The following is a 24,197-nucleotide window of genomic DNA, read 5'->3' as shown; positions in this document are numbered from 1 at the left end:
CCTATTTCCCCCACAAGAGGATGGGGAGGAAGCTGGGCTGTTCCTCCCCCTCCTTACACCAATCTGGCACGCAGAGTGGAATAGTCTGCATCCCATAAGGGATGTAGCAGTGAGTGTACTTCCCCTGGGCGTAAGAGAATTCAGGGAGGCCGTCTGCCTCTGTAACATAGACTAGCTCCCTGTGGCTCTGCTTGCTTCTTACTCTGTGCCCAAATGGCATGAATCTAGTACAGAGGTGCTAATTTTTCACTCTCAGAACGCCCTTTGAAAAACATGCATAATTTTTATTGAGGATATGTAGGCCTAATAAAAGATACAAAAGGACACATGTCCACTGTCAAGATCAGTATGCTGAGAAACCAACCTTCTATTTTCATATTCATTTGCAAAGTTCCAGTAATTCTCCAGGTGTACGTATTAGATAATGCCTCAATGTTCTTTTTATTTAAAAAAAACAATAATACTAGTAGTACAATGCTCATCATAGTCATCAGTAATCTCTGATTAACTGAATATTTCTTTTAAAATCTCTTAAAGGATATGGTTCCATTTCAAGCCAAGTCACTGCAATTTTTTGTAGAAATTTACTGTAGTAGGAGTAATAATTTTACATTTATATATAGATCCTTTTATCTAGGAGAATCCAAGTGAGCTTCACAAATAATGTACATTGTACATACAACACCATTGAAATACAGCCACATCTGGGATAGAGAGGGGCAGTTAACCAATTCACAACTTGGCAGATGTCAGTGAGCAAGGGGAAAGAGGATATTTTGGTGACGACACCAAGGCAAACACCAAATCTTGTGGAAAGTGTAATGGGAACTTTAAGGTCTGCACAGAGCAGATAGGAGAACCTTGTTTTGTGAGGTTCTCCTACAAAGACCACAGTAAAGTTTCATAGTGCTCAGTTTATCCAATTTTCCATTTTGTCATTGCATTGTTGCATAAAAATCAGGCAAGGCATCGCTGGAAGCCTTATTTCTATTGAGGGTCAAGGATGAAGGGACTGAAGTTTTTGTGTGAATGTATTAAATTGTTTTATGCTTTGTTTAAAAAAATTAACATTCACATATGTTGCTTGGAAAGTTCTTCACTGTCCAAGTCACCTGGTTGCTGAGCATCACCTGGTTGCTAGGTTTAGACCCAAACACTCGATCTTGCATGCTAAACCAACTGAGTCTGAGCAGTATCCAGGTACTGGCTCTGGCCGCTCTGGCCTCTCAGGCTCACTCCTGGGTGCAGATTCCATCTGATACTCCCCCCTCAGCTGTGTGGACCCCACAGTCCAGCTGCCTTGGACCCCCCATGGAGCAGTGCTGACCCCTAGCCCCCCCCCCAAGTCTTTTCAGTAACTTAAGCACACCCTTTGCCAGAGCGCCACCCTTGTGGGTACTAGGGTTTACAGTTTAACCCATTAGGGACATGTAATAGTTACAGCAAGGAACCCAGAAGCTTTGCAAAGTAACTTTGGAAACACTCTCATACACTTTATTCCTAGACAAAGCATAGAGACTTACAGATCCATGCAGAAAGAACAAAACCTGCACACACAACCTTCCCTCCAGTGTCCTCACCACTCCAAGAACCCCTTGGGATTTGGTCAGTGCCCTTTCAGGGTCCCAAGACCCTCCTGCTCCTTCTAGCGTGCTTCTGATCCCTCCCCCACTCAAATGGCTGGTGAGAGAGTCTTTCTTTTATAAACTTTCAGTCCCCTCTGTAGGGTTACTCTCCTGATCAGCATCAATGCCTTCCTCAGGTGACTGGAGTCACCATTAGATAATCAGTTGCTTGGTTACTGGTTCACATGGAAGGATGGGTTTCTCTGAGTGGTAGCTGACTCACTGCTCAAGAGAGCTTGTGTTTGAATAAGACCCTCTCGTTTTATGACCCTTGATTGCTTTGCATTGTTAGTTCTTGCAACTTCTCTTGGAATTTCAGTCCAAGATGGAGGTAAAAAGGCGACTGGAAACGGACAGTACTGTCTTACAACCAAAATGGTGCTCAGAAAACACAGTAGTTTGAGATCGATACGTATATTAAATCACCAAGGGTTGTGGTGGATATTTTATTCTCTGGAAATTTTTAAATCAAGATTAGATGTTTTTCTTAAAGATGTGCTCTAGGTTAAAGAGGAACTAATTCAGGGAAGTCCTATGGCCTGTGTTCTACAGGAGATCAGACTAGATGATCACAATGGTCCCTTCTGGTCTTACAGTCTCTAAAATAATGACATTCTATATGAGCTTTATTGGAAGAACAGGATCCAAACTCAAGTCATTATGACTTTAGCCTCAATAAAATTGAAAGGTGCACTTTGTGTGTTTATTCCTAGTGAAAGAATGGCTATTCAAGAATTCCTTTGTGCACCGAAAAATCTCATGTTTTCTATATCTGACTTGAAACACACAGTTGAGGAAATTTTAAAATTTGTCATATTCTAAAACTTGTATTTTATAAAGCATAAACCTTCCTTTTTTACCTTTTATCTTGGGAGAGTTGGCAATCCAAATGCAGTGATCTGTGGCTGCATTCATATACAGCTAGCTGCCATTGTACATATATACATAGCACAGGGGATAGATCTTTTGTAGAGGCAAGAGTATATGTTGCTTTGGTCAGGATGCCACCGGAAATGGAATGTTCTTTTTTTTTTTTTTTTTTGTATGCTCATTTGGAGAGAACCATCCCAATGCTGCTCTGCAGCCATTGTTGGGCTTGTGTCTATGCAGGTGTAATATTTGTTTTCAGAACTGTAAGTGTAGAGGTTTTATTGGTTTTTGGTTCCAGATAGTATCATGGAGCTGTTAAAGCTGGAGCCACCTGGTAAGATGGGTTGAATTCTGCTATTTTAATGTTAGTATGGGTGGTGAATTTTATTTCTCCAGTGATTTCTTTGTCAGGGAGGGTCCACAAGACTTATTTTTTTCTAATTATTTTATATAATCAGTCTGAAATGTCACTGATAAACAAGGGTGCAAGGATTGAGCAAAATTTCCATTGCAATTCCTCCTTCCGGCTACCTTCTCTTCTAATGGCTTCCCTCTGCTGGCTCTCTTTTCCATGGCCTGCTCCCCTGCAAAGAACAATATGGCCCAGAGATGACAACCAGCACTACAGTACCAGGTGTATATAAAAAAAAAAGTTTTGAACATACTGTCTGTATGTGTGTAAATCAGTGTTCTTTCTCTTTAAGATCTTTAAGGCCTAATCTTATTTTGGCAGCTGGCAGTTCTCATTAAGTGCAGTCAGAATAAATTGATGGTGTTTATGCAAAGTAACACTATTCAAATAGGAAATAATTCTTTCAAAAATGTAATGATATCCTTTAATTCTACTGCAGAACATGTGCATGGATTGAATTTGAGGTAAACGCTTGTGGTTTCTTGGAGCAGAGTTGCATTTCTTTGCTGATTAGTTCCTAAACTGGTTAGCTTTTCTACTGAATCACTGTTTTCACTTTCAAGCCCAGCTGTTGGTTTGAGGCTCTGTGGCTTCCAGTTTCAAAATTTGAAACAGAAATTCAGTATTTTTACATGCATACTTGCATTCTAAAGAACAGCCATAAGCTAGATGTTGATAGTCAGTCACATAGATTATGATGAGTCAGCTTAAGGCCACCTGTTCCATCTGTCTACAGAGTTGTTTGTGGTGCAATTATCCTCCAATTTTCAAATCTTTCCGTCATGGCAAATGGCTCCCCTGCCTGCCTACTTGTCAGTGACCCTCTCCCTTCCTCTTTCAGTCTTGTTTGTGTTCTCCACCACCAGAAAGCAGAATCTTGTCTCCTTCTGTAAGCAGGGTTGTTTTAATTATTATTTTTTGTATTACAATAACACCTCGAGGACTCAATAGAGATCAGGTCCCTATTGTGCTAGGTGCTGTACAAACACATAGTGAGGGACAGCCCCTGACTCAAAGAGCTTACAATCTAAATAGAGAAAACAAATGGGGCGGGGGAGGAACAGAGGCACAGATAAGTGATCTGCTTTGCCCTAGGTGTGTGTCAGGAACAGAAAACAAGTATCCCGAATCACATATAGTGCACTGTCCTCTAAGGGCCAGATTTACAAAGGTATTTAGGTGCTTAAAGATGAGGATAGATGCCTAGTAGGATTTATAAAAGTGCGTAAGCAGGTTAGGCACCTAATTCCCATTGACTTCAATGGGAGTTAAGTGCCTAACCTGCTTAGGCACTTCTGAAAATATTACCAGGTGCCTAACAGCATATTTAGTTGCCCAGATACCTTTGAAAATCTGCCTCTAGATCTCACTGATAAGTGTGAGATTTTCCCCCACCCGCTCACCCACCCCCAATATCTTCTTAGCTGGAGCCCAACAGAAAAGGCCCAAACGCCTTCTGTTGGAAGCCAACATTTCACACTAATTCATGTCTCTCTCCTGTCTGGTGATTTACACAGTTGCAGAGGATTACAATGCAAACACTTAAATATTACCTTATAACATGGGATACAGATATTATAAGTAAGATTACTGCATAAAACATCTTACAAGCATTTCATAAAGTCTAAACATTAAGCACATTTTTATAACTCAACTTATTTTAACAATATCTATATATTTGTCAGTGCGCAGTTGAAACATGAGGGCCTTGGCATGAGCTGGCACCTAGTTTGCCAGCATCACAGTTGACACCCATGAAACACGATCTAAATTGTCAGTGTCAGGAACCAGGGTAAGGGTAGTCAGGTCCTATGGTTGGAGCGGGAGTCAGGAATTGGGAAACAGAAACAAGTGTCAGAACCAGAGTCAGAAGCTGGATGCCAGAGCCGAGGGTCAAACCAGAGTCAGAGGCATGAATCCGAACTGAGACTCAGAACCGGGCCTGGGCCAATCAGAGGTCATTGGAGGAGCTTCCAATCAGCTCTACTGTGGTTGGCACTTCCTGCAGTGACTGGTCTCCCGGGACTTATGGTGTGTTTATAGTGGCTCTGCCGAGGCTGTCCAGGAATAGCGTGGAAGTGCGACCTGTGGCCCAAAGTTCAAGCCACATAAATCCTTGCAGTCAGTTAACTAATTAAAATAAATGTTTTTAGGTTACTCAATGTGTGGTAGATGGACCTTTTGTGTTTGTTTAAAGGTTCCTCATTAGTCATAGTTGATACCACCATTTCAGCACTTCATTGCAGTAGTTTACAACATCCATTCTCAAAGGAACAGTAAAAGTCTCAATACATTGAGATTACTTAATCGTGTGGTGTTTGTCTCTTCGGCCATGTTTACACAACAAAGTTAAGTTGATACCAAGCCTCTGATTTAAGCAAGTCAATCTTGCGTGTCCACACTATGCTCATTGTGTCAGCGGAGTGCATCCTCACTAGCAGGGCTTTCATCGATGCACAGAGCACTGCAATGTGGGTATTTACCCACAGTGCACATAGCCAAGTGGAATTTTGGGTTGGATTTGCAATGCCTTATGGGATCAAAACATTGGCACAGATGGTTATGGGAATATGGCATTAGCCTCCCATGATACACTTACCTCCCTCCCTCTCTCCCTGAAATCAATGGCAAACAAACCAAGCCTTTTTCGTAAGCCTAGGTTACCTACACGGATGCCATAGCACGATAAGCATGGACCCCACTCAGCTGTACGCTGTTGTTGTGAGCATTACAAACACCTTGCGCCTTATCCTGAAGTTTTTACACAACTGATACAAGAGCCGCCACTTGGAACAATGTGATGTCACGCAAGCAGCCCTGCTGGAAGACATAGAGCGGAGCAATTCGTAGTTGCTAGCAACAGTCACGCATCACCTTGACACAGTTAAGCGCCATTTCTGGGCCCAGGAAACAAGCACTGACTGGTGGGACTGCATCGTTATGCAGCTATGGGATGACAATCAGTAGCTGCAGAACTTTCGAATGTGTAAGACCACTTTCCAGGAACTGTGTGAAGAGCTTTCCCCAGCCCTGAAGTGCAGCAATACTAAAATGAGAGCTGCTCTGACAGTGGAGAAGTGAGTGGCAATAGCTCTGTGGAAGCTTGCAACGCCACACTACTACCGGTTAGCGGGGCATCAATTTGGAGTGGGTAAATCTACCGTGGGATCTGTTGTGATCCAAGTTTCCAGGGCCATTAACAGACTTCTGCTAAGAAGGGTAGTAACTATGGGCAATGTGCAGAACATAGTGGATGGTTTTGCCATGATGGGGTTCCCCAACTGTGGTGGGGCAATCAACGGAACACATATCCCGATCTTGGCACCAGACCACCTTGCCAAAGAGCACATAAACCGAAAGGGGTACTTTTCCATGGTGCTCCAAGCACTGGTGGATCACAGGGGCCATTTCACCAACATCAGCGTGGGATGGTTGGGAAAGGAGCATGACATGCACATCTTTTGGAACACGTCTGTTCAGAAAGGTGTAAGCAAGGACTTTCTTTCCAGACTACAAAATAACCATTGGTGATGTTGAAATGCCAATCGTGATCCTGTGAGACCCAGCCTATCCCTTGCTCCCATGGCTCATGAAGCCGTATACTGGCAGCCTGGACAGCAGTAAGGACCGATTAGGTCATAGACTGAGCAAGTGCAGAATGGTGGTGGAATGTTTCTTTGGACATTTAAAAGGTTGCTGGCATTGTTTGTTTGCTTTCACTGAGGTCTAACCTAGTAATGTCCCCATTGTTACTGCTGCCTGCTGTGTGCTCCATAATATCTGTGAAACAAAGGGAGAAAAGTTTCTGCCAGGGTGGGCTGTTGAGGCAGATTGGCTGCTCAAAATTGTCTGTCAGGCAGACACCAGGGCAATAAGAAGAGCACATCAAAGGGCTCTGTGTCTCCGTGAGGTTTTGACAAACAGTTTCAGCAATGAGCCAGAGTAATGTGACACTTATCTGTGTTGTTCCTTACCAAACTGTCCCCTCCATTGCATTTTATCCCCTGTAAACTCCAACCCCACCAACCTCCATGTGTTGAGTGAAGACAGAGCCTATTCTCCTCAATCCGTAAAGTTTTATTATGCACACAAACACACAGAGACAGCAAGAAAAGTAAGATAACCTGGGGCAAAAGGCTGATAACGCTGGGAAGGAGGGAGAAACTAGGAAAGCTTGCTTACAGATGCACTGCAATAACAATCAAAGGCGTGGGAATGGGCACCTTCTGGTCCTTGTACCCTCCCCTGGTGTTGTTTGCAAGGGATACTGACCTCCCCCCCTGCCTGCGTCCCATGGGATGTTTGTGGGAGAAGGCTGTAGAACTGGGTGGGGATGGCAGCAGGTTCTCTGCAGAGGGACTCTATCATCCAGCTTCCTTTCTTGAACCTCAACCAGACGCCTCAACATGTCTGCCCCTTAATAATCCACAGCATCTCTTCCTGTGTGGCATGCTCTTGTTCCCTGCATGCTCTCTTGTCTTCCCTGTCCCTGTCCAGATTCTCAGACAGTGTAATCCTCCATGCTCTGAGCTCTGTCTTGTCACTCTCAGAGGCGTGCATTAACTCATTGAACATGTTCTTGCGAGTCTTCTTTTTCTGCCTTCTAATCTGGGAAAGTCTCTGTCCCGGTTTGGAGGATGCACCTACAGACAAGGTTTCAGCTGCAAGGAATGCAAAGCAAAAGGGTAGCACTGACAATGCACACATTGTTTCTGGTGCAAGGTTAATTTTTTTTATAAAAAAAAAAACACCCCTCAATACACTTCACTGCAAGCCACAATGTAATCACAAGCGCTGGCTATTGCAAGAGATGGTTTGCTGCTCCAGCTATGGTGAGTAAGGCCACGAGGCATGGACAAGAAGTCTTGTGCTGCTGCTTTTGTGAAAACATCCTTGGGATCACAGGTTGGAACTTGAGAAAAGCCCCTTTTCCCCTAGCAACCTGGATGGTGCTTGAGGATAGGCACCAGTGTAAAGACCCCCAGATAGTTTGTTTTTTACAAAAGTGGCACCGGGTTATGTGGGAAGGGAGACAAACAGGCAACCAACACCCCTCCCCCCCTTGTGTATTGCAAGCAGCATTAAAAGGTGATCCCTTCCAATCACAACCATGGCATGTTTGGGAAAGCGTGGTTGTATGACCCAGATTTCACCAAAGGATGAATTATTTGTGGTTCAAGGGCTAGCACTGAAAACTTCCCCCATTTCCCCTAGGTGACCCTATGCAATATCACTCTCTTGAGGGTAAAAGAAGCGGCAAGGGAGTAGATGCTGCAAGCATCTGGGAACAGACCTGGTCTTATGCTGCAGTGCTGTGTGCTGCAATGATGCCTGCAGAGTTGATACTGGAGTAGTGTGGGAAAGTGTCCTACTGCGCCCTTTCCAGAAACCATCTGCAAAGGATTGCAGAGTACTTCCATGAAAGCTTCCTAGAGATCTCCATGGAGGATTCACGGGCCATCGCCATGTACATAAACAGTCTTTTTCGGAGTGCACCCTCTGTGTAGCTGCAGCGGCCACTGATACCCACTACACCTACTTTTTTGTTCAAATTAAACATAAAAAATAATAGCATGTAACCCCTACAGTTTGATTGGAAATGTGTACTCACCAGAGGTACCTTCCCCGACATCACATTCTTGGCTGTCAGGGAGAATGGATCCTCCGCTTGCCTGCCACGCATTCTCCTCATCATCATCAACAGTGTTCTCCTCATCGTTGCTCGAGGTCGTCCGGGGGTGCTGGGAGGTATCCACGGAGTGTTTTGGGACAGTGGTGGGCTCGCTGCCAAGAATCCCACGCAGCTCCTCGTAAAAACGGCCTGTCTGGGGGGCAGAACCAGAAGGACAGTTCGCCGCCCTTGTCTTCTGGTACGCTTGCTGAAGCTCCTCTATTTTCATGCGGCACTGCTGTGTGTCCCTGGTGTAGTCTTTTTCCCCCATGCCCTGTGCAATCTTGGCATAGATGTCAGCGTTTCTCTTGCTGGATCGGAGCTCTGCCTGCACAGACCCTTCTCCCCACCCAGCAATAAGATTCACCACCTCCTGTGTACTCCATGCTGAAGTGCGTGTGCGGCCTTAAGTCTCCATGATCAGCTGTGCTGGCAAGCTCTCCATGCTGATCAAACAGGAAATGAAAATTCAAAAGTTCTTGGGGCTTTAACAGTGGAGCAGCTGTTTCCTGTGTACCTGGCTGACGTGCAGTGGAGTTGAAAGTGCTCTCTAGTGCGGTCACCACGCAGCACTGTGGGACCCGTCCTGGAGGCCAATTCATTCAAATTACACAATGCAGTGTCTACACTATCCCCATGTCAACCCCTGGATGTTGAATCAAGCGCTACGCCTTGCACAGAAGTGGAGTACAGAAGTCCACTTTACAGGCCACTTAGGTCAGCAGAAGGAACTCGGTAGTGTAGACACATACATTATTAGAGCAACTTAACATGGCTTATGTTGACCTAAGTTTGTAGTGTAGACCAGGCCTCCTTGTGGCTCCAATCTTCCAGGTAGGACATGCCCACACCACTAGTTAGAAAAGAGAGGTTCTTTTTTTTTTTTTTTAATGATTCACATGCAAACACAGTTTTTCTATTCTGCCCTCCAATTTTGTCTCTTTCTCTGCCTCCCCTTTCTCCCCTTCACTTTGATAGGCGAGACCAGATGGTTTTTATATTGCCAGCTGACAGAAATTCTATTCTTTTCTGCATCCATTGCCAAAAGAAAAAGTGGAGAGAAAAGGAGGCCTTTTGGAAAGGAAAGTGTAGGATCAGTTTAATATCTGAGAACTATGCCCTTTACTTATTGGAGGATGGAGTCACTGTCCTCACAAGTTCTTTCACCTCTAATTTCTTCGAGTTTGCATTACATTGAGGCAAAGCGTATAAATATACAGCACAGCAAAATTTCTGCACATTTCTGTGTATTCTCCAGAATTAGATCTTTTCACTAAAAGACAAAGCTTTAGCCCTTCTGGTTGCAGAGATAACCTACAGTGTGGTGACAGGCTCGAGGAGCTGCAGTAGTGCATGTATTTATAGGCAAACAGAAATGATAGCATACAGAGAGAGCCTGGCTGCCTTCACTAACTGCTTCGTAACTGCTAACAGTAATGAAAACCAAGCTGGGGCATGGTTTTGACTTAGCCTTTAAAGACCCATGTCACAAAAATAACCTTCCTTAGATAGCTGCCCACTGCAAGTTCAGTTAGTTCAAACCAGCTGTCAAATGCATTAAATTCTGTATTAAATATGTATTTACCTTCCTCTGATATCTCAGCAGACATGTAAAGGAATAGCTTTGTTATGGATTTCTTTTCCTGCTGCAAACGAAGAAATCTCTGCAGATTTCACCCTCCTTTTTCTACAATAAGCAGAAATCTTTCCATATTGTTTTTCATTTTTCCACAGATCTTTTAAGAATTGCTAGTGAGAGGCTCTGCTAAATACTCTTGTAAAAATAATTTCATGGTGGGCTTTATATTAGCATGATGCATTTCCGGAAGTTGTTACTATAAAAAGAAGACTAATTAATTAAAATGTGGGGAGAGGAAATTGGAACCAAGTAATCTGGAAGTCAGTCTGCAGCCTCTGTCAACATTAAAAACTCAGACAATATGTTTAAAAAGTTGCAGTAAAAGGCTGAGAGTGAAGGTTCAACTCTGTGGAAAATGTGAGGAGGGTATCTTCTTCACCTCTGTCCTGGCCTGTGAGATACTCCTAGGGGTAAAGGGCACTGTAACCTCTCACGGGCTGTGTGACGAACAGCAGTGTCATTGCTACTTACCCATGGTTTAGCTATGCTAAAACCATGTTTCTGCTTATCAGATTCCACCAGGCTTGAAGTGGAAGAACTGATGGTTGAATACAGGAAGAAAGTGTCTAGTTTTGGCTCCACTGCCCCAAGCAATGTCAGTGTCACTCGTTTCAACTCAGCCCTTAATTTACCGTCCCAGCTGCCATCTCTTGATTTGCCATCCCAACTTCCTCCAGGTTTGACTATGGTTTCTGACCATGCGCAGCCTGCAAGCTCTCCACCTCTTTTACTCCCAGCAGCAGCAGATCTCACCCACTGGCTCCAGCATCCTTCCTGTTGACCCTTCCCAATCATCAGAGGATCTGAGTGGAGCCCTGTCTGTCATATACAGCATGGAAATCTGCATATGTCACCATTGCTGGGCATAGAATGCCTGGAAACATCTCCTAAGCTATCATGGTGGTGGTATTGATTATTTGTATTACAAGCCTCTAGAGTCCCCAACCAAGATGAGTTGCCATTGTGCTAGGGACCCTGAGATATGTCATTGTGTGTGGTAGTATAGACGCCTGGGAATTAGAGATGAAATATCTGCACGTACAAAAACAATTAAAGACAGTCATGTCCCAAAGAACTTATGATCTAACTAGACAAGACAGACAATGAGTGAGAGGAAAGAATTGAGGCATGGACACATGAAGTGACTGACCCCAGGTCATAGAGGAATGATGGCTTTGTAGTTAAGGCTGTAGCATGGGAGATAGGCAGTTTAGGTTCAATTCAAAGCTCTATCTATGACCTTTCTAAGATAAGAACAAAGTCCCTGCTTGAGCAAAGAGTTTAAGTACATGCTGTATTCACTTGCTTAAAGTTAAACACGTGGCTATGAAAAACACCAACGTTTTGTTTAAATGTCTCATACCTTGATAATTGTGTGACCATAAGAACCCCTCAGTGCCAACAGGCAAAGGGATCACTGTTCTGTAACAGTAACTCTTGACAGTGATGACAAACTCACTACACTGAATACATTTCTTTCATAGTAATTTATCCAGAGAGGGTCAAGTGAGGTATCTAATAAAAGCTTATGTCATACCGAAGATCATAATTGTTGTGAGATGTATGTCTGAATGATATTTAAGGAGTTGTGTGTATGTATTGAAAATAAGTTTTAGAGAGTGTGTCCCAGGTAGGGTTGTCAAACAGGTTTTGCCAGACAAAGAAAATTGATTCACCTGTCTTGCTGTTGACTATGTAAATTAAGCGTAGTGAGTAGGGCTGTCAAGTGATTAAAAAAATTAATCGCGATTAATTGCACAATAAAAAAAATTAATTGCAATTCATCACACTGTTAAACAATAATAGAATACCATTTATTTAAATATTTTTGGATGTTTTCTACATTTTCAAATATATTGATTTAAATTACAACACAGAATACAAAGTGTACAGTGCTCAGTTTATATTTATATTTATTTTGATTACAAATATTTGCACTGTAAAAAACAAAAAGAAATAGTATTTTTAATTCACAAGTACTTTAGTGCAATCTCTTTATCTTGACAGTTGAACTTACAAATGTAGAATTATGTACAAAAAAACCTGCATTCAAAAATGAAACAATGTAAAACTTTAGAGCCTACAAGTCCACTCAGTCCTCCTTCAACCAATCGCTCCGACAAACAAGTTTGGTTAAAATTTTCAGGAGATAATACAGCCCGCTTCTTGTTTACAATCTCACCTGAAAGTGAGAACAGGTGTTCGCACGGCACTGTTGTAGCCAGCGTTGCAAGATATTTACATGCCAGATGCGGTAAAGCTCCATATGTCCCTTAATGCTTCAACCACTATTCCAGAGGACATGTGTCCATGCTGATGATGGGTTCTGCTTGATAATGCTCCAAAGCAGAGAGAACTCACACATGTTCATTTTCGTCATCTGCATCAGATGCCACCAGCAGAAGGTTGATTTTCTTTTTTGGTGGTTTGGGTTCTGTAGTTTCCGCATCTGAGTGTTGCTCTTTTAAGGCTTCTGAAATCATGCTCCATACCTCATCCCTTTCAGATTTTGGATGGCACTTCAGATTCTTAAACCTTGGGTTAAGTGCTGTAGCTATCTTTAGAACTCTCTCATTAGTACCTTCTTTGTGTTTTGTCAAATTTGCTGTGAAAGTGTTCTTAAAATGAACATGTGCTGGGTCATCATCCAAGACTGCTATAACATGAAATATATGGCAGAATGTAGATAAAACAGAACAAGAGACATACAATTCTCCTCCAAGGAGTTCAGTAACAAATTTAATTAACACATTATTTTTTTAACGAGCATCATCAGCATGGAAGCATGTCCTCTGGAATGGTAGCCAAAGCATGAAGGGACATACGAATGTTTAGCATATCTGCCATGTAAATACCTTGCCATGCCGGCTACAAACGTACCATCTGTTCTTTCAGATGACTTTGTAAATAAGAAGCGGGCATCATCAGCATGGAAGCATGTCCTCTGGAATGGTGGCCAAAGAATGAAGGGGCATACGAATGTTTTAGCATATCTGGCACATAAATACCTTGCAATGTGGCTACAAAAGTGTCATGCAAAGGCCTGTTCTTACTTTCAGGTGATGTAAAAAGAAGCAGGCAGTAGTATTTCCCATATATGTAAAACAAACTTGTTTGTCTTAGCGATTGGCTGAACAAGAAGTAGGACTGAGTGGACTTGTAGGTTCTAAAGTTTTACATTGTTTTTGAGTGCAGTTCTGTAACAAAAAAAATCTACATTTGTATGTTTCACTTTCACAATAAAGAGATTGCACTACAGTGCTTGTACGAGGTGAATTGAAAAATACTATTTGTTTACCATTTTTATAGTGCAAATATTTGTAATAAAAATAATATAAAGTGAGCACTGTACACTTTGTATTGTGTTGTAATAGAAATCAATATATTTGAAAATGTAGAAAAACATCCAAAAATATCTAATAAATGTCAATTGGTATTCTATTGTTTAACAGTGCGATTACTTGTGATTATTTTTTTTAATTAATCGCATGAGTTAATTATGATTAATCAACAGCCCAGTTCTGAGCCAACACAATGGAAGCCAAATCTGCATACAAAGTAAACAGGGGGATGCGAAAACACTGGAGACTATACCCTGGTTGTGGGGCGGGTGTGAACTTTGAAGAATATAAGTAGAATGCAAGGAGGCCTGAGCAGCAGGGTTGTTCATGAATGCTTGGATCCTGGTTTGCCAGAAAAGCAGCGAGCTCTGCTTGGGGGAAAACTCCTTTATTATATAGGAGAGGTAACCATTGATTAGTGTAGACCCAGCTTTGTGTTTTATGATTTTGTTCTATATGTTTTCATTTCTGTTTCCATTATCCTTATTCACTGTCTCTTAAGACTTAGCTCTTGATAATACATTTATCACTGTTTTCACTTTAAATGTATCTCAGTGTTGTGATGTTATATATGAGATGAGCCTCAATTGAACCAAACAAGGTGTGCGCACTGTTCCTGTGGGGACAGCTTCTTTTGTAATTTCTGTGACTGTCCAGTGGGTAAGGGCTGGACATGGTGGGGGATGCTTTCAGAGGGGATTGGGAGCTGTGGCACACCTGTTGTTATCCTGCAGGGCAACATAAAGGTTGGCAGAGCCTGGAGGAGATTGTTTGGGTGGCTAACAGACTAGTGGTGTCAGGGAGCTGACACCCAGTTAAGTATCAGCAAGTGTTCCTCTCACTGGAGATAGGGGAGTAATGAGCCCTGAGCACCCAGAGAGAGCATCACAAGTTGTATATCTGATCTCTAAATGAGTGGTCCTCAATGAGGGTTTTCCATACCCTAATGTCATGTTACAACAGACAAAATGCTGGAGAGGCTCCCCTCCCATCTAACCATAAAGAATGGAAGGCTGACTGTGACCCACCCCCTGTATTTTTTTTGCAGCAACCGCACTGAGGACCCATGCTGTAAATCCAAAAACAAGTAAGCAAATTGCTTCTCTTCCTCACCAACAATCAAAATTTGGCTTGTAAGAAACCTCAATAAACCCCTAACTACAGTAAAGGTACTAAATGGCACTCTAATGTTATAGCAAGAAAGATGCTAAAAATGTCTTGCAGAAGAAAATTATATATTTAAGTCTCCTGGTTTATGTTTTCTTATATGACAGTATCATTGCTGCAGCTTCCAAAATACTGCGAGTAAGTAGGTAGAAAGATTTGTCACTGAATTAAGGGTTACAAAAAAGGTCTTCCTTGAAAATCCAAGCTCAGCTGAAATGATGCTGAAAATGATTTTAAAAGCTTGTGACATCTGTCCAAATGGTTAAAGCCAAGGAATGAAGCAAGGAAGGGTAACCTGGTCCCATGCTAACTGCTGACCCACATGCACTATTTAGAATAAAGTGGGCAGAGCTGCTTGCTATTCTGTGCCAATGACAGAAGATCTCTGAAAATAGAGGTTCTTAAGACAGTTTCCATTAAGTTAGTCCAGTGTTTGAAAATGCCAGATTTCTGAAGTTAGTTTCCCAAAGTAGTATTGAAGTCTACATTAAAGAGGGAGAGATTTAGTTTTCCCATATGTATGTGATGTACATGCATCGCACTCCGTGCATCAAGAGAGCAGAACCCACATGTAAATGCATGTTCTCCAAGTAGATCAGTATTACCTTTTACACTGTGCTTGATTGGAGTAAATGTTCTGAAGTATTCCACTGATCTGAGCACCTATACACAAACAGAAATCAGTATTCTGCAGGTCTTACATTAATTTCTCTTTAGTAATTTCTTCTTTAGAAGAAGATATGAGCTGAGGAGGATGAGGGGTGTGGGACTGGCTTGAGTTACATAGGTAGTATAAATTCTTATTCTAATCTGATGATCTCATTACTTACAAGCTTTTCTGTTGCACTCATCACTGTAGTACCATTCTTCCTCTCTCCTGCTCTATTCTGTGGGTTGACCTATATGGTAGTGTATTCATTAGGAATAAACAGTATGTTCTTAACTTGAGTTAAATAATTCAAGATAAAATCCTAGTGAAGACAAGGCAGCTTGTAGTTTCCATGCGAACTAGCAAATCTAGTTAAAGGCTGTTGGGAGCCTAGGATTTAATTCGGCCTGCTAATGTGTGAAAACTACAAACTGCCTTGTTATCACTAGGATTTTACCTCAAGTTTTCTAACTTGAGTTAAGAATACACCTTTTTTTCCAAGTGAACACTAGGTAGGCGTGTGTCAAATCCTGTTTGCGCCAATAAATTGTGTTCATGTGGGTATGTACAAGCTATATAAAATGACACACAGTTAGAATACACAATGTAGTAGAAGTTTAATACCTGATACATTTTCTGTTGGGAGCATAGTTTGCCCTTGCAGGTGAATGGACTTGAATAAGTCTTTTTTTCATGTGTAATTTCTAAGAGCTTTATAATATATTTGCCCGGTTACCAACATGCTAAAGGCAAGGATGTTGGACTTTTGTGAGTGATTTTTTTTAAGGTTTTTTTAAGTTTTTTTCTAAACTTCTGCAGCATCAGTTGACTTCAGTGGGATTTCTGAATCTTCAGAACTGGTGAAATCAGGCCATAGACTTCTTTGCAGGTGACGGGTATATGTAGAAGCTTTGACTTGTCTCTAAAGGGACGGTACAGTTTTTTTATTGTTGTTTAAAAGGATAAATTAATTAGGTCAGAGAAAGCACTTATGTCACCTACCAATGTATCAATTCAATCTTAGTCCCATAAAAAATAAATAATTCTATTATTTCCACTTGCATTCTTCTTTCCATGTAGAGGGGCAGTCAATAAGATTTTTAACATTGCTGTGCACCAAGGACAATGTCACCTTGTCATTTGCCTGCTCGTATTAATGGACCGTGGAGAAATCTTTTATTTCCATCAGGCAAATAAGTGGCATGATTTGTTACATAACAATCTCATTTCAATTTACCACACTTATTTTATCCTGAAATGATCATTGGAAGGCACACAGATTCTCTATCACGTGCGCCACTCTGCAGATATAGAATGTCCATCCTGAACTGCATTTAAAAATGTATCTCTGAAGTAAATTATTTGCCATTCTGCCCTTTCAGGTTATATATTCATCAGATTTCTCAGACCCTTACAGAATTCTTAACTAACTTTGGCTGCCTTGTAATTTAATACTTTCCATGCTATCAAAAATAACTATTGCTATTAAGAGATTTTTTTTACTGTCTTTTAAGGATTTCTCTTGTATTACACCATTTTGAGGACATCTAGAATTTACTTACAATTTTAGGGTTTGGGAAAAATAATCGGTATGTATGTAGCATTTTACAAACTAATTTAACCAAGACTAATCCTTATAGCAAGTATCCTTGTTCCTCTGGGTTTTTTATGGAGGAGGTGACTGAAACACAGCAAAGTAATAGTGTATAATTGAGATATAAACAAATTTTAGCTGCTAACTTAGCCATTTCTTTCCTTGCACTTTGTTGTATCTGGGTTATTTGGTCTAACTTAATTGATTTAAAAATGAATTTAAAAAATGCAATAACGGTTCAAAATGCCTTGATTCTAATAGATGATGAAGTAAATGTATTCAGCACCACCACCATTAAAAACAGAGTTTATGTTAAGCAATGTAGGATTTCATTTTATTTAAATATTCTGTGTATTCAATCTGTATTAGCCAGCTTCCCTCATTTTGTCATTCTGTTTCTGAGAGCAAGACTTTTTTTTAGAGTCTCAGAACCAGTTTGCATTTTAAACATTTTTAAAATAAATTATCCATTCTTGAATGGGAACAGGAAAAAAGATTTAAATTAATAGCTGAATTAATGTAATATTTAATTTTTAAAAATTGAATATTACTAGCTTTTAAAGAATAATGCTCGCAAATTGCATAGAGTGTATATTTATATTCATCAACTGTTTCCAGTACAGCAACTAGAGTCTTTTAGGAGCTAAGCCATAAAATAACTTCACTTTGAAAACCAGGAGAGCCTTTCTGTTTTGAATTGTCACATGGGATATTAGCTGAAATGGAATTAGTGTACGTGATAAACATGTATGTTTTTTTAGATTTCCCCTGTGAGAGAGGGAGTATTAGGCCGACAGGCCCATGGCTGGAGGCCCCCCGGATCCTACCACACCCTGCCCCAGAAAGGAGCAGTAGAGAAGTTCTCCAGGCTGCCTAGACTAGCTGCGGGGGAAGCAGCCAATGAGAGAGGCTGCAGAGAGCAGCCATTCAGGGCCCAGCAGGCTCACATACAAGGCGCAGCAAGGCCAGAGGAGTCAGTCAGCTGGTGACTGGAGCTGGAGGAATGACCATTGTTTTCCTGGCTGGCGGAAGGACTGGCAGGACCACGGACAGATCAGTTGCTGGCAGGGACCGGGGGAGCAAGAGAGCGCTTCTGGCTGGCTGTTGGGCCGGAGTAAAAGACTTCAGCCCTATGGTAAGGGTAAAGCATTTGTGAAGGTTCTGGGGCCACGGGGAAGTGGCCCAGGCAATGGTAGCAGCATGGTGGCTAGTTACGGGGAATGCAGCAGCACGTAGCTGCCATTCATAAGATCCCTGTGCTGCGGCCTGGAGTAGTGGGTGGCTCTGGGTCCCCCCCATACCAGCCACTAGGAAAGTGGCTTAAGTCCTGAGGAAGGGAGTTGAGAAGGCCCAGAGAAGGGGCTGATTACTGAACTGTGAAACACCCCAGGAAGGGGATTGGATGGGTTAGTGGGCCCAGAGCAGGTAAAGAGAGTGTCTCCCGGGAGGAAGCCCCCGGGGGTACATCTTCATTCCAGGGTCAGGATTGCTTAGACTGAGCCTGGGGAGAGCTACAGAGATACCAATGGCAGGGTACTGGGATAGGTCCAGCTGAACTGTATACCCTGGAAAGGGTCTGATTTGTTTCACATACAGACTGTGTGTGAGACTCGGCTGGAGGGCTGAGAATTAGGCCCTCAGTCACAAAGCATGCTTTCTCTTACTGCTTTCCTTTCCCATCAGCTAAGGTGTGTATGTGTCTATTTCATGGCACAGTCCTATTACCTGAAAGGTTTATGTGCCCCAGAATAGTTTTCCATTATTACTCCTTCTAAGAAGTTTGTTGTTTTTTGTACACAAACTATTGATTACCTGTGCAGGCATTACCACAAACATATTTTATGGCATATGACCATGTCTTAGCCAATTAGATGATATTATGTAGTGTACAGAGTTAGCTCTTGGGCCAAATTGAGCAATAGTGTAAGTGTGCACAGCTCCAAACTATTTTTAAAAAGGCAGTGTACTTTCTACCCTTTTTTTAATCATACTTTTGAAAAACTCTGTTTCACTTGTGAACCAGATTTTAGTAAAGTACATACATATATTAAATCAAACCATTGAAGGAAAGAGTGAAAAGACTGATTAACTCTTTGGATGCATTTTGAAAGCTCATACAAATTGTACAGTTTTGAATTTATTGAGAGATTATTAATGGATTTTTTTGCTGAATTAGTACACCTTGTGAACTTGGAATAGAGAACTGAAATATAACAAAGATCAGTAACCTGGGTTTCTGCCAAGTATAGCAATTCATATTTTTATTTTGAAAAATTTTATGACTGGAAGGGACTTACATTTTTGCAAACCTTAAATCTTCTAAAGTGGAATTCTGGAGTTGGTCAGAATCCAGACTTCATTGTCTTTCAGCTTTTTTTATTCCGCACTAAAAATGATGCAACCCTGGTCAATTGTAAATTAAATATGTTACCTAATAATCAAAACAAATATACTAATTATAAATTACTACTTAATTAAGACTTCTCTACATTTTTGCTAAACCTTTAACTTCAGAAGCAAGACAAGCTGCTATTTTAAGGCCTAATTGTTCTACTGTTACTCATGTTGATGTGGAATTACTCATACAAGTAGTCCCGTTGAACACACTGTTCACCAGTGTGAAAAAGGTTGCAGAACCAGGATCTGTTTGAGTACTCCGTCTCTCTTTTCATTTGTGTTACTTCAGTGCTTATGAAGGATGCTGAATTGACAGCTCCCCTATTTCTCCACAGAACAGGTATAGTATGAGGGGTGGCAGGGCAAGTTTCCCAAGCTTCTCCAGTTTACCTCAGCTGTCACATTCAGCTCTCACATGGGAACTGCCCACAGGTAATGAGTTCATTTGAGTATCCAGATGGAGAGAAAGAGAGAGAGTCAATTCTTGAAAAAAGAAAAGGAGTACTTGTGGCACCTTAGAGACTAACCAATTTATTTGAGCATAAGCTTTCGTGAGCTACAGCTCACTTCATCGGATGCATACTGTGGAAAGTGTAGAAGATCTTTTATACACACAAAGCATGAAAAAATACCTCCCCCCACCCCACTCTCCTGCTGGCAATAGCTTATCTAAAGTGATCACTCTCCTTACAATGTGTATGATAATCAAGTTGGGCCATTTCCAGCACAAATCCAGGTTTTCTCACCCCCGCTCCCCCCCAAACCCACTCTCCTGCTGGTAATAGCTTATCTAAAGTGACCACTATTACCAGCAGGAGAGTGGGTTTGTGTGTGGGGGGGGGGGTGAGAAAACCTGGATTTGTGCTGGAAATGGCCCAACTTGATTATCATACACATTGTAAGGAGAGTGATCACTTTAGATAAGCTATTGCCAGCAGGAGAGTGGGGTGGGGGGAGGTATTTTTTCATGCTTTGTGTGTATAAAAGATCTTCTACACTTTCCACAGTATGCATCCGATGAAGTGAGCTGCAGCTCAAGAAAGCTTATGCTCAAATAAATTGGTTAGTCTCTAAGGTGCCACAAGTTCTCCTTTTCTTTTTGCGAATACAGACTAACACGGCTGTTACTCTGAAACCAGTCAATTCTTGGTTTTTGTGGGAAGACTGCTAACAAAGTTGCCAGTTAGAGCAGGTTGTGATAGTGGCAATTACTTGTCTTCTAAGCAGTTATTTTGCCAATCAACCCATCTTGATCCATGTCCAAGGGTGGCCACTGCCATTCCATCCAGTTGTCACTCCACCATAGCCTGGCAAACGGCCTCACCTGGAACACCGGAAAATGAAGATCTCTTTTCATACCACCTTGATATGAAAACTATTGGGAACCTCCTGGGGAGCGGACCCTGTGGTCTTTCATACTTCTGTATTGGCACTGGTGTTTGCTCCAGCTGCATACTGTTTTGCAGTCTGGGGCTGCAGCCTCCACATTCAGCTTGTCGACACAGAGCTGAGTTTGGCCACTCATGTCATTAGTGGCTGTTCGAACTACACACAAACCTGCGGGCTGTATGTGCTAGCACATATAGCTCTGCCAGACTGTCAGTGAGATGTTGTTACTGTTCAGTCTGCTTGGAGAGCTGTGACAGATGAAAACAGCCTATTACGTCTCCATTTGACTAGTGCCCCAATCTCAGATATATTCAGAGGATGAATCTCATTCCTGTGGTCTGGGATATGACGTTCTCAGGTCCCCTTTGTTATGGCAGCTCATGCACTCTTGGACAAAAGAGCTGCTGATCCTTCACCATGCATGGACGATCAGTATCACCAAGGTAGCCAAAAATTACGCCCTTAGAAGCATCAGTAGGAAAGAGAGTCTAACACGCTAAGTAAATTCAGGAGTCCATTGCTGCACCTGCCTCCACTTGATTGTAGATCCTGGACTAGACTCAATAGGTTACTTGCTGGCTGAACCAGAGTTACCACAAGCGTGCAGTAGCTAGGTCTGGTTTCCTCCCCATTCTGTGACTGTGGAGAAGCATAGCAGACAATAAATCATGTGGTGAAAGAGCATCCAACCCAACATCTGGAGGACAATCTAAAATATCTAGCCTGTCTTGATATAGAGGCCACCCTGTGGTTATGGAACCTGGACATGAAGCTCTGACATCTGTTAGGAGAGAGGGGTTCTGTTTTTTTTGATTTCTCAGTTTTGTGAAGTGGGCAGTTATGCAATGGGAATTGGACAGAGACTCCTAAACCATCCTCACATTTTAACAAACTTCAGTCATTACTGACTTTGGGGGGATTCACACCAGCAGTCTAGGGGTGAAAGGCTCTAAATCCCATTACTAATCCTCTGTTCTAAGTGTCATGATTCCAGTTTACATAGCTTTCCATTAATTTTTGCACCAGACTGATTTGCAAGCTTTGAACTGTAAACACGTAACGCCCGCAGAAACTCAGAATCCCATCAACCTCCCATTGATGGGGGTTCTTTGTGAAATTGTAGACACTATCTGGGAGTTCTTTAATTTTGCAGTTCACTGTTGGTGTGTGTCCAGCACAGACAGAAACGAGCTGTGGAGGGAGGGATGGGGATGTATAGGAGGTTGGAAAATTAGGGTCACCAGTCAGAATGAAACATGTCCCAAATTTGGGTTTGTTATATAGAGTAAACGGGTATGCATGCACATGGGCAACATGCTGTGCCTCCTCCAAGTCTGAGCAAGAGGTGAGCCGAAGATGAGTACCACAAGTTTATCAAAACACCTTGAGAACCATTACCCTGAAGTTCAGCCCAAAGCCAATAGGTAGCATAAGCATAATGGTGCATGGGGAAGCAAAGTGTTACCTCAGAGGTAGTGTTGCTACTGTGAATTTTGAAATAATTTCTTAAAGCACCAGCTGCTGGAGCCTTGTGAGGATCCTCTTGTTTGTTTTTTTTTAAATTAAATTTCTAGCCCTCATTCTTGTACCTCCTTTGCACCCTAAAAGATCAAAAACAAGGAGACAAATAAAAATAACCCATATTTATGTATTTATTTTAATCTCATGATTTTAAGCCAATCTCATAATTTTGGGGACTTGACTCATTATTATTTCTAACACTCATGGTTGGCAGTACAGAGTGCAGCAGCAGCATATAGTCATGGAGGATAACCAAGGAGGTGTGGCTGTCTGTGTCAGGAGAGCAGCAGGCTTGAGGATGGTGATTTGTGGCACTGGGGAGTGGGCGAGCTCATAGTCTCAGGAGTAAGAACTGAAGGAGGAGGTCACAGTGCAGACAAAGAATCTTTGACCCTGCATCAGGAAGAGAGGGAGCTGGAAGCACCTTCACAAGGAGGTGTGTACTGGGGGCTACAAAATATTTTGACAGCTCACCTTCTGCCACAGTGCAAGAGCACAAGCCCCCAATCCTTATTTTTATTATTAGTTTTTATTCATACTACAGTAGGCCCCAGAGGCCTCAGTGAGGGTCAGAGCTTCATTGTGCTATCCAGACACCAAGTAAAATGTAGTTCTTGCCCTGTGGAGTTAACTTAGATTGTAAAGAAAAGATGCAACAAGAGGGTGTAACAGGGAGTGGTGGGGGAAAAAAGATGAGGATAAGAACATAAGAATGGCCATACTGGATCAGACCAATGGTTCATCTAGCCCAGTATCCTGTCTTCCAACAGTGGCCAATGCCAGGTGTCCCAGTGGGAATGAACAGAATAGGCAATCATCAAGTGATCCATCCCCTGTCGCCCATTCCCAGCTTCTGGCAAACAGAGGCTAGGGACACCATCCTGGCTAATAGCTATTGTTGGACCTATCCTCCTATGAATTTATCTAGTTCTTTTTTGAACCCTGGATAATAATAGGAGACCTATGCACACAATTTGAAGATTGAGTTTGGGTTGTTTTGTTTTTGTTTTCTTTTAATAGATATAATGATCTGGACAATCCCTACTGGCTCCCTGGCTTGCAATTGTGAGCAATTTATCAAAGGAATGACAGGAGAAGTGGAACTAGAGGGATTTGAAGGAAGGTGGGGTAGCCCTTAGCTCGGGAATGGTGTTCCTCACAGAATGCATGCCATGAAAGGAAGTGTGATGGTGTTAGCTGGTGAAGCAATCGATTGGGCAGTCAAGGCTGGATTGTTGGCAGAACGGAAGAGGAAGGGAGAGAACATGACAAGATGCGATACAAAAATGGATATGTAGGGAGGAGTTCAGTTGTGAATGGCCTTAAAGGTAAGGCCGTAAATCTTGTATTTGAAGTGATGGAGAAGGGGCAGGGACTTGGAAAAGGGGTGATGTGGTTAGGATGACAAGCCAGGAAGATGATCTTAGCAGTAGCCTATTGAAGGGATTTGAGTGGGCTGAGGTTAGTGCCAGAAAAAACAGAGCAGGATGTTGCAGTCAAGGCAGAAATGATAAAGGCCTGCGTGACTCACTCACCACTGGTGCCCTTGGTGGCTGAAACGTAGGTGGGGCAGGCTCACCTCTTCTTTCCTGGCATGCCTGCTAACAGGCTTTCCTGCAATGGTCTGCCCCTTTCTTGTGACTCAGCCTTGTGGCCAGGTCAGGTCACATATTTATATATACCCCTTTCAGGGTACATAAAGAGTCAGGCACAGGATAGCCCTATGGTCAGGTTAGGGGTTTCAGGCATCCTCTGGTCAAGGTCTCGGGGTTTTGACTCTTCTGGCTTCAGGGCCTTCTCTCTTCCAGACTTTGCCCTATTAGGGTAGGCTTTCTACCTCTGCAGTCCCTAGGGGCTGGAGGGGAGCCCAGGCCCACCCACTCCATCAGGTTCCAACCAGGGCCCAGCAGCAGGCAGCAGAG

General features: G+C 42.3%; 1 protein-coding gene across 2 annotated transcripts in view; it reads left to right on the top strand.

Moving 5' to 3' along the window:
* The window catches only part of FAM124A (family with sequence similarity 124 member A), a 70,006-nt gene that overhangs the window by 18,624 nt on the left and 27,185 nt on the right, over positions 1–24,197 (top strand). The window contains exon 3 of one of the 2 annotated variants that reach the window (XM_074960391.1): positions 14,607–14,645. The exons of the other annotated variant lie outside the window; for it this stretch is intronic. Coding sequence (XP_074816492.1) covers positions 14,607–14,645 — 39 coding nt within the window. The remainder of the gene's footprint in view (positions 1–14,606; positions 14,646–24,197) is intronic. 2 annotated transcript variants of the gene reach the window in all.

This window comes from Natator depressus, chromosome 1, assembly GCF_965152275.1.
Source record: "Natator depressus isolate rNatDep1 chromosome 1, rNatDep2.hap1, whole genome shotgun sequence".
Classification (NCBI taxonomy): Eukaryota; Metazoa; Chordata; order Testudines; family Cheloniidae; genus Natator; species Natator depressus.
The sequence above is the reverse complement of the archived record's forward strand: the minus strand, read 5'-3'. Positions and strand labels throughout refer to the sequence as shown.